We start from the raw sequence: 10,106 nt of genomic DNA, 5'->3' as shown, positions 1-10,106 counted from the left end.
CAGTGGTTGGCAGCAGCAGCCGGGCCAGCCTCCGCCCCACTCCACGTGGAACTGCCACAGCCTGCCCGTCTACAGTGGACCCAAAGGGAGCCCCCATCCCGGCATGGTCGCCGCCTACTATAACCACCCTGAGGCACTGAAGCGGGAGAAGGGAGGGGGCCCGCAGCTGGACCGCTACGGAAACAGCGTGCGGCCCATGATGCCACAGAAGGTACAGCAGGAGGTGGGGCGGCCCCAAGCGCCCTTGAACTCATTCCATGTGGCCAAAAAGCCCCCAAACCAAACGCTGCCCCTGCAACCTTTCCAGCTGGCGTTCGGCCACCAGGTGAACCGGCAGGTCTTCCGGCAGGGCCCCCCGCCCCCCAACCCCGTCGCCGCCTACCCGCTCCAGAAGCAGCAGCAGCAGCAGCAGCAGGCGGCCCTGCCCCAGATGCAGCTCTTTGAGAACTTCTATCCCATGCAGCAGCCGCCCTCTCAGCAGCCCCAGGACTTTGGCCTGCAGCCGGCCGGGCCACTGGGGCAGTCCCACCTGACTCACCACGGCATGGTGCCCTACCCCTTCCCCCACAACCCTGATATGAACCCCGAACTGCGCAAGGCCCTCCTGCAGGAGTCAGCCCCGCAGCCCGTGCTACCTCAGGCCCAGATCGCCTTCCCCCGCCGCTCCCGACGCCTCTCCAAGGAGGGCGTCCTGCCTTCCACCGCCCTGGATGGGGCTGGTACCCAGCCTGGGCAGGAGCCTGCCACCAACCTGTTTCTACATCACTGGCCCCCGCAGCAGCCGCCACCCGGCCCCCTGGGACAGCCTCATCCGGAAGCTCTGGGATTCCCGCTGGAGCTGAGGGAGTCCCAGTTGCTGTCTGACGGGGAGAGACTGGCACCCAATGGTCGGGAGCGAGAGGCTCCCATCATGGGCAGCGAGGAAGGCATGCGGGCAGTGGGCGCAGGGGACTGTGGGCAGGTGCTACGGGGTGGGGTGATCCAGAGCACGAGAAGGAGGCGCCGGGCGTCCCAAGAGGCCAATTTGCTGACCCTGGCCCAGAAGGCAGTGGAGCTGGCCTCACTGCAGAACACAAAGGTAAGAGTGGCATGGGGTGGGAGCCGAACCTGGCAGAGGGTGTGGGGTGAGCTGTGTGTGGGGAGAGCAAGGACTCCAGGCCCTCGAGGGCACTTGTCTCACTTCATTAAAGGAAATGAAGGAACCTGTACATTTCAGGGAATTCTGAACTCCCTGCGTGCAAAGAATCTCTACCTCGGTGCATCCGTAACCTGAAGGGAGATGAGGTTTATACAGGTGCAGGGTTGCAGGCAGGAAGTGCATGTACCTGCATTTCCAGATCCAGTGTGCTAAATGTTAGCAGCTAAAAGACAAGAACGTAGTAGTCATTATACAGGTGATTTTACTTGTCAAAATGCATCGAACTGTAATTAAAAATAGGTGCCTTTTATTGTGTCAATAATACTGCAATAAAGTCAATTTAACAGAAAAGGCAGTGACAGTGGGGGAGAAGAATGAACAGAGTGTGAGCATCCATATTGTACTTGGAGTTTCTTACACTTGGTCACAAATAATTTGATAGGGATGCTGTCATTTATCCTATTTTATTGCTAAAGAATCCCAAGTGGGATTTCCCAAGGTCATAAAGCTAGCATAGAGGCCTAATATCTGACTCCAAAGCCAGTGTTGGCCCCTTCCTCTACTTGAGGTCTCAACCCCCGATGCCTGCAGGGCCAGGCTGATCTGTAGAAGGCTGTAGAATTTGACTTCACTCCAGCCAGCTGCCACTGGGAAAATAGATATACAAAGACCGCCCTTACCTGCCACAAGTTCTCTGCTTGCTTTCTTTTACAAAGATATGTTTTAAATATTTAGATAATTTTTTATATGCCACTCACTCACTGTGCAGGCCAAGCAAAGTACATCTGTCAGGCACCTGTGGCCTGAGATGGCCATCCGGGGACCTACCACAGGCTAGGATGGGGGAACCTGGCAGAAAGGAGGTGATAGAGGATATTTGGGAATGTGGTGGGAGAAAAGGTGGTCAGGGTAAAAGGTCAGGTGATCAATGACCATTGGGAACCATCATAGGTGTTCGGATCCCTAAATCGAATGGGACTAGGAATCCTAGACCAGCACATCGGACTTACCTTCTGAACCTCACCTCCGTTCTCCCTCCCTCCCCTTCTCCAGGATGCCAACGGCTCAGAGGAGAAGCGGAAAAGTGTGTTGGCTTCAACTACCAAGTGCGGGGTGGAGTTTTCGGAGCCTTCCTTAGCTGCCAAGCGAGCGCGCGAGGACAGCGGGATGCTGCCCCTCATTATCCCAGTGTCTGTGCCTGTGCGGACTGTGGACCCATCTGAGGCGGCCCAGGCTGGAGGTGCTGACGAGGATGGGAAGGGTCCTGAACACAACCCTGCCGAACACAAGCCGTCGGTCATCGTCACCCGCAGGCGGTCCACCCGTGTCCCCGGGACTGATGCCCCGGCTCAGGTAGGAGAGGCTCCCCCTGCAAAAACCTCCAGTACCCGAGTGCTCCTGGGACGTGGGACCTCCAGGGAAAGGACAGTGTGACTGAAGGAGCAGTTTAAGCAACCCATGGTGATAGCTATTTCTGTTTTCCAAACCAGACTGGACAAATGCACTATGGGGGACGATGAGACCGTTTTATACTTAAAATTGGGACTGTCTGGGAAAATAGAGTATGTGTGAATGTCTTCCATTTCAGGTCACCAAATTTTGATAGGGCCTATAATATGGGTCAGGCCTTGTGCTAGGCACTGGGGTGTAAATGTTTGCTGTTTCTGTTGGTGCAAACATGCGTGTTGAAATCTCCTACTAAAATTGAGGTTTTGTCCATTTCTTCTTTTAGTTCTGATGGTGTTGTTTTATACTTTTCTTTTTAATTGATTTTTTTTACAGAGAGGAAGGGAGAGCGATAGAGAGTTAGAAACATCGATGAGAGAGAATCATCGATCAGCTGCCTCCTGCACACCCCCTACTGGGGATGTGCCCGCAACCAAGGTACATGCCCTTGACAGGAATCGAACCTGGGACCCTTCAGTCCGCAGGCCGACGCTCTATCCACTGAGCCAAACCGGTTAGGGCTGTTTTATACTTTTTAAAAAAACATTTGTATTTCAGAGAGGAAGGGAGAGGGAGAGAGAGATAGAAACATCAATGATGAGAGAGAATCATTGATGGGCTGTCTCCTGCAAGCCCCATACTAGGGGTGGAGCCCGCAACCTGGGCATGTGTCCTGACGTGAATCGAACCTCAACCTCCTGGTTCATAGGTTGATGCTCAACCACTGAGTCATGGGCTGTTTCATACATTTTAATTGATGTTGTTAGTTGCATATTCATTTAGAACTGGATTAGACACTTTTCACTATGAAATGTTTCTTTTTATCTTCAGTAATCTTTTCGCCTTTTAAAGTCCACTTTGTCAAATATTTAGCTTTCTTTTGGGGGATGTGTATCTCTTCTTTTTTTTTTTAATCCTCTTTTTCCATTGATTTTTAGAGAGAGTGGAAGAGGGAAAGACAGAGAGAAATATCGATGTGAGAGAAACACATCGATTGGTTGCCTCCTGCATGAGCCCTGACCAGGGCCTGGGCTGGGGAGGAGCCTGCAACCAAGGTACATGCCCTTAACCAGAATCGAACCTGGGGCCCTTCGGTCCGCAGGCCAACGTTCTATCCACTGAGCCAAACCGGCTAGGGCTCTTCTATCTTTTTACTTTATGCCTTTCTGTATCCTTCCACTTTTTATTTCTTCTCATATCACCAGGCTTCTATCTCAGATTATTGAGGTGCTGCTTGGAGAACATCCTTAGCATTTCCTGTAGTGTGAGTCAGTCAGTGATGAATTTTATTACTCTTTGATTGTCTGAATATGTTTTATTTCATCTTCATTTTTGAAAAATAATTTTGCTAGGTAGAAAATTCTGTGTTGGTAGTTATTTTCTTTTGGCAAATTTAAAGAAAGCATTCTAGCCCTGGCCAGTGTGGCTCAGTTGGTCGAGTGTTGTCCTATACACTGAAAGGTTGCCAGTCTGATTGCTGGTCAGGGCACATGCCCAGGTTTCGCGTGTGTGTGGGAAACGGCCAATTCATGTTTCTCTCTCATGTCCATGTTTCACTCTCTCTCCCTCTCCTGTCCTCTCTCTCTAAAGCAGAGGTTCTCAACCTGTAGGGCGCAACCATTGGAAAACACATATAGCATATCAGATATTTACATTACGATTCATAACGGTAGCAAAATTACAGTTATAAAGTAGCAACGAAAATAATTTTATGGTTGGGGGTCACCACAACATGAGGAACTGTATTAAAGGGTCGTGGCATTAGGAAGGTTGAGAACCACTTTTAGGCTAAAGTCAATAAAAACACAACCACAACATGAGGAACTACTGTATTAAAGGGTTGTGGCATTAGGAAGGTTGAGAATCTCTTTTAGGCTAAAAATAAAAACACATTTTAAAAAAGATAAAGATATCATTGTATTGTCTTCAGGCTTACGTTGTAGTTACAGTGTTGAGAAATCACCATAAGCCATATTGTTGCTCCTTTGCATGTAAGGTGTCTTTTTATTTTGTGTGTTTTTTAAGATTTTTTTTTTGGCTTTCATTTTCAGCAGTTTTGCTGTTACACCTAAATGTGGTTTTCTTTGTGATTCTCCTGGTTAGAGTTTGTAGTGCTTCTTGAATATTTCTTCTGCCCCATTTTCTCTCTCCTACTTCTGGAACTCTGGTTACACATTTGTTAGAGCTTTTCACCATGTCCCCTATTTTGTCTGTCATGTACTTTTCTATATTTTTCTTTTTTGAGTCTGACCTGTCTTTCAGTTTACCAGTTCTATTTAGCTGGGTTTAATGTGTTGTTAAGCCCATTCATTGAGTTATATTTTAGTAGTTTTTCAGTTACCAAATTTCCATTTGGTTAATTTTTAGAGTTTCTAGTTCTTTGTTGTAATTCTCAACTTTGCCTTCTATCTTGTTGCATAGTTTTCTTAAAGTTTATTTCTGACAACTCCATTAATGGGATCCCCACGGGTCTGTTTCTATTATCTGTTACTTCTTGTGTTTAAATCACATCTTGCTTTCTTGTATATTCGGTTGTTTTTGTTGAATGTCAGATATGATATACAAAGACTTATGGAGGTAGTTGAAGGCTCTGGATGAAGTTCTCCTCTTCCAGAGAGAATTTATCTTTGCATCTGACAGGTAGCAAATAGCACCAGCTACCCTGGGTTCCTTTAATTTAACCAGAGATTAAGTGGTGATAGAGATGAGATGATTTGAAGCTGGGCCTTATTCCAGGTGAGGACTCGTCTACTTCTGATTCGCCTCTATTCTGAGGAGATAGCCCTTTGGAGTTCCAATCCACAGGCAGGGAGTTGACCAGGCTCTGCTTCCTGGACAAGCCCTAAACTCCCAGTTTCATTCTGCTGCCTCCTTGAATTTATTTTAAAACTTCTACTCAGTTTCTCAGCCTCTCAGTTGCCTCTTCCAGTCACAGCATCCACTCTAGGGAAAACGCAACTCCAAACACTGGTTCACCTCTTTGACTTTCCTTCTTTTCCTGGATCTTGGCTTTTTAATTCTTTGCCAACTTATTTGGTCTCTGATACCTTCAGAAATGTGGTTTTTATATTGAGTCCAGATTTTTTTCGTTATTCTCAGCTGGAAAATTGGCCTAAATGCCTGCCCTCCGAGCTCCAAGGTTAACATGAGCAGCAGTCTCTGCTCTCTGGAGTCTTATTCTCTGGTTGGTGGAAAATTTTGTGGTGGAGCCCGGAGGCCTGGGAAGCTTGTCCTGAGGATGGGCAGAAAGGAGCCTGAGCAACTGCACAGCTCAACACACTCATTTCAGTGATGAGGAAATAGATCCAGAAAAGGCAAGAGGCGTACCTAGGGTCATTCAGTCAAGTGATGCCAGAACTAGCCCTGGAATTTGAATCTCCTGAAACTCTGTCCAGGAGTACTTTCCCTACACCAGGGTTTTGGGGGGAGCTTTAAATTTAGTTATTTAGTTATTTTTTCTTTGTAGTACAGACTTTTTCAATCTTGCACAGAAATATGGAGAATGCTATAATCGACCCCAATATTTAGCCATCAGAATATAGTCGATCTTTTTTCATTTGTACCTCCACTTCTCCCTGCCACTGGATATTTAGAGGCAAATCCCCAACATCATATTGTTGCAACTATAAATACTTTGGTTTGTATCTGAAGTACATCACGCATTCGATTCCTGGTCAAGGGCATGTACCTGAGTTGCAGGTTCGGTCCCTGGCCCTGGTCAGGGTGTGTGTGGGAAGCAACCAATCGATGTATCTCTCTCACATCGATGTTTCTCTCCTTCCTCGTCCCTCCCTCCCTTCCACTCTCTCGCTCTAAAAAAAATCAATAGGGAAAAAAAAGTTCTTCAAGGAAGGACTCTCCTGTTAATTTTGTTAGACATGGGCCCCATGCCCAGCTCAGGTCTTGTCATATGGGGCGGGCGAGGGGGGGGGGGGTGTGTTTCCATTAACGCCTAGAGTTTACGTAGTGATAGCAGCCAGTATGTATTGAGTAATTACTATGTGCCAGGTACTGTCCTTAGTGATTTTCAATATTAATTCATTTAGTCCTCATAGATACCCCATTAAGTAGGCACTTATTATACCCATGTTAAAAATGATGATACACAGAGAGTTAAGTGATTTACTTTAAGTGGTAGGTAAGGGAGGTGGATCTCAATCCAAGCAATCCAGCTCCAGGGCCTGCCCTATAGCATACTTTACAGCAGGAACTATGGGCTGTGGCCCAAATTCAGACGTAAAAATGGTTTTAATATCTTTAAAGGATTATTTTTGAAAATGGGGGTGAGGGGACTGGGGAGAAGAAGAATTTATAACAGAGACGACATGTGTTCCGCAAACCCTAAGTGGACTGTTTGGCCCTTGACAGAAACAGTTTGCTGGGACCTGCCACCTGTCTCAGGCTTGCCTTGATGGGTGCGGTGGGCAGACTAAGTTTCAAAGGTGAGACCAGCAAGCAGTGGTCAAGACTTCAGCATCCCAGGACGTAGGAGGCTGAGCCGTCTTGCTTCTGTTTCCTTCTCCAGGCTGAAGACATGAATGTCAAGTTGGAGGGGGAACCTTCGGTGCGGAAACCAAAGCAGCGGCCGAGGCCTGAGCCCCTGATCATCCCCACCAAGGCGGGCACTTTCATCGCCCCTCCGGTCTACTCCAACATCACCCCGTACCAGAGCCACCTGCGCTCTCCTGTCCGCCTGGCTGACCACCCCTCTGAGCGGAGCTTTGAGCTGCCCCCCTATACACCACCTCCCATCCTCAGCCCCGTGCGGGAAGGCTCCGGCCTCTATTTCAATGCCATCATGTCAACGAGCAGCATCCCGGCCCCTCCTCCCATCACACCAAAGAGTGCCCACCGCACCCTGCTCCGGTCTAGTGAGTAACCCTTGCCTCAGGGGCCGTGTGGAGAGGGAGGGCAGTGGGCAGGGATGAGACCCATTTTATGGGGCTGCTAGGGATTGGGTTGGAATGCTGTGAGGAAAGGGGCTCCACTCTCTCATCTCTGAGAAAGAGCAGGAAGTTGTCCTGGTTCAAGAATACATGTGGGTGGAGGAGGGGTGTCAGCCCAACGGCCTGGGTTCAAATCCCAATTGCACCATTTACTGTTACATCCCCTGTGCAAGTCGTTTACACTCCCTGGGCATCAGCTTCTCCAGTGTTTAGATGAGAATATCAGTGTAGTGTTTGGTTGATGATGAAATTGCCAATATTCAACGATTTTTAGGTCCATATATAGTAGTTTCCTATGGTTCAACCTAATAGCTTAGCTACCTCAGAGGGTTGTGGTGAGGTTCAGATGCATTACCATATGCACAGCACGTAATTTCATGCCTGATGTGTCATGTTTGTTCTTAATATTACGTGGCAGATCCTTTCTCCTCGGTCATTTTGGCCAAGAGCAGACATTTTGGCTCTCATGGGTTTGAATTGTTGAAAAATGTTGCCCGCTCTACAAAAAGATCCATTTCCCAGAAGAATGTGATAATGCTATCTCCTAGGGTGGGGAGAGGATTCAGTGGGAGTAAATACTACCAGACATTGCACAGGGGTGAGGCGGTGCCATCACCAGATTAACCTCTGATCCTGACCTCACCCATGGCTTAGCTCTCTGGTGCCCCCTGGTGTCTGTGAGTGAGAAACGGCTCACCTGGGCTGGCTGGCCTTCTGCCCTCACACTTCCACGCCAAAATTCAAAGCTTCTCTCCCTGCCTGGGATGTGCAGGAAGAAGTCACTGTAGAGATTAGTAGCAAAGAAAAGGTCTGTCCATGCATGAATATTTACCAAGAACTTGGGTGTAAAGCCTCGAATCGGATCCTCTGAGGGCGCCAATGATATAGGGGGACACCATGGTCTGTTCTAAGGAAAATACGGGGTCATTAGAGAGTTGACATGGAGGCCTGGGAGACAGAAAAGCAGAGGTTCCTTGCGGTGTGGGATCAGCAGGCAGTGAGTGAAGCAGACCCTAAGCTCCAAAACCTGCAGAGGCTGCTAGCCTGGGGTAGGGAGGAAAGCATTCACGAGAGGGTGGGGCTAGAGCTGAGCTTGAACCGTGAAGGGGCGGGGAAGACACTCTAGGCAGAGGAAAGGAGTGTGACAAAGACATGGAGGTAAGACTGTGCAGGGAAAGTGAGGGCCCACGTGTAACCAGTCTGCTAGGACCCAGGGTCCAGGCGGGAGGGCGGTGGGAGGCCGAGGTGGAAGGGGACTGCTGAGGAGTGCAGGTTTTATCTCTGGTTGCAGAGAGGAGTCAGCAAAGATTTTGTTTTTGCAGCAAGGGAGTGTCTCTTGATCATGTGAGGCATTAGGAGATTAGCTCAGGAGAAACCGAGGCAGAGAACCCAGCAAGGAAGTGAGGACACAATTATGCAACAGCGATCTCCTTCACCACCTCACTCGGGTGCAGAAAAGTTTCGGCCGCCTTATTAGTACAACCACAGTTTCATGTTGGAGTTAACCTGGCGTGGGGGAGCTCCCAGGGCTAGGTTTTGTGCATGATTTCATTCACTCCTCACATTATTAACCGTAGGAGCCCCTTTCAGTGGGTGTGGGAAATGGAGGCACCCACATATTTAGTAAAGTTGCAGTCAGTTGTCACCATGGCAGGCTGGGAGCCGAGACTCGGGATGCCTGATTTCCAGGTGTGAACCTCTGTGAGTCACCACTGTGGTTCTAATGCTGGGAGCAGCCACCTAGGGCTGGGCGGGGAGGGCTTTGCTGAAGGGAGGAGGGTACCGTCTACCAACCTGCCTTTTGTCCCCTAGATAGTGCTGAAGTCACCCCACCTGTCCTCTCTGTGATGGGGGAAGCCACCCCAGTGAGCATCGAGCCGTAAGTGCAGCCCTGCCTCTGGCCCGTGGTGTGAGGGTGGCCAATGGGGTGCAGGCATCCAGGCCGGCCCTTGGAGGAGAAGAGGGCTCTGCAGGGCCTGCAGAGGGCTGGGCGGCCCGCTCTGGGCTTTCTTTTCCTCGCCCTGCTTCTGTGTGGAAGTCGCAGGAAAAGGAAGGGGCCGGTCTGGTTTGCATTTGCCTCTGAGAATTAGAAGGGTAGTCGGAGGGACTCCTTCCCCGCCTGTAAACCTGGAGCTCCTTCTCCCTTCCCAACACCGGGGGCCTTGCCTTTCTGGCAGCACTTGGTGCCATTTGCCAGGTGTCCTCCCAGAAGCCAGGTTCCCTTAGACCAGTGGTTCTCAACCTTCTTAATGCCACGACCCTTGAATACAGTTCCTCATGTTGTGGTGACCCCCAACCATAAAATTATTTTCGTTGCTACTTCATAACTGTAATGTTGCTACTGTTATGAATCGTAATGTAAATATCTGTTATGCAGGATGGTCTTAGGTGACCCCTGTGAAAGGGTCGTTCGATCCCCAAAGGGGACGCGACCCACAGGTTGAGAACCGCTGCCTTAGACCCAGCTGAGGCCTTGCCATGCTCAGCCTCTGTCAGCTGCCCTCTGCATCTTCTCCCATCCTCCAAGGAGAAAGTCAGATTCTGCTGCCTGCCCCCCCCCCCGCCCCCCCAGCAAA

At 49.5% G+C, this 10,106-nt stretch overlaps 1 protein-coding gene across 1 annotated transcript in view; it reads left to right on the top strand.

Moving 5' to 3' along the window:
- The window catches only part of ELMSAN1 (ELM2 and Myb/SANT-like domain containing 1), a 19,157-nt gene that overhangs the window by 1,434 nt on the left and 7,617 nt on the right, over positions 1–10,106 (top strand). The window contains 4 exon segments of the mRNA XM_005865826.2: positions 1–1,078; positions 2,192–2,491; positions 7,110–7,455; positions 9,343–9,409. The exon segment at positions 1–1,078 is cut by the window's left edge and continues 5 nt beyond it. Of these exon segments, the coding sequence (XP_005865888.1) occupies positions 1–1,078; positions 2,192–2,491; positions 7,110–7,455; positions 9,343–9,409 (1,791 nt within the window).

The sequence above is a fragment of the Myotis brandtii genome, unplaced genomic scaffold (genome assembly GCF_000412655.1).
Source record: "Myotis brandtii unplaced genomic scaffold, ASM41265v1 scaffold213, whole genome shotgun sequence".
Lineage (NCBI taxonomy): Eukaryota > Metazoa > Chordata > Mammalia > Chiroptera > Vespertilionidae > Myotis > Myotis brandtii.
The sequence above is the reverse complement of the archived record's forward strand: the minus strand, read 5'-3'. Positions and strand labels throughout refer to the sequence as shown.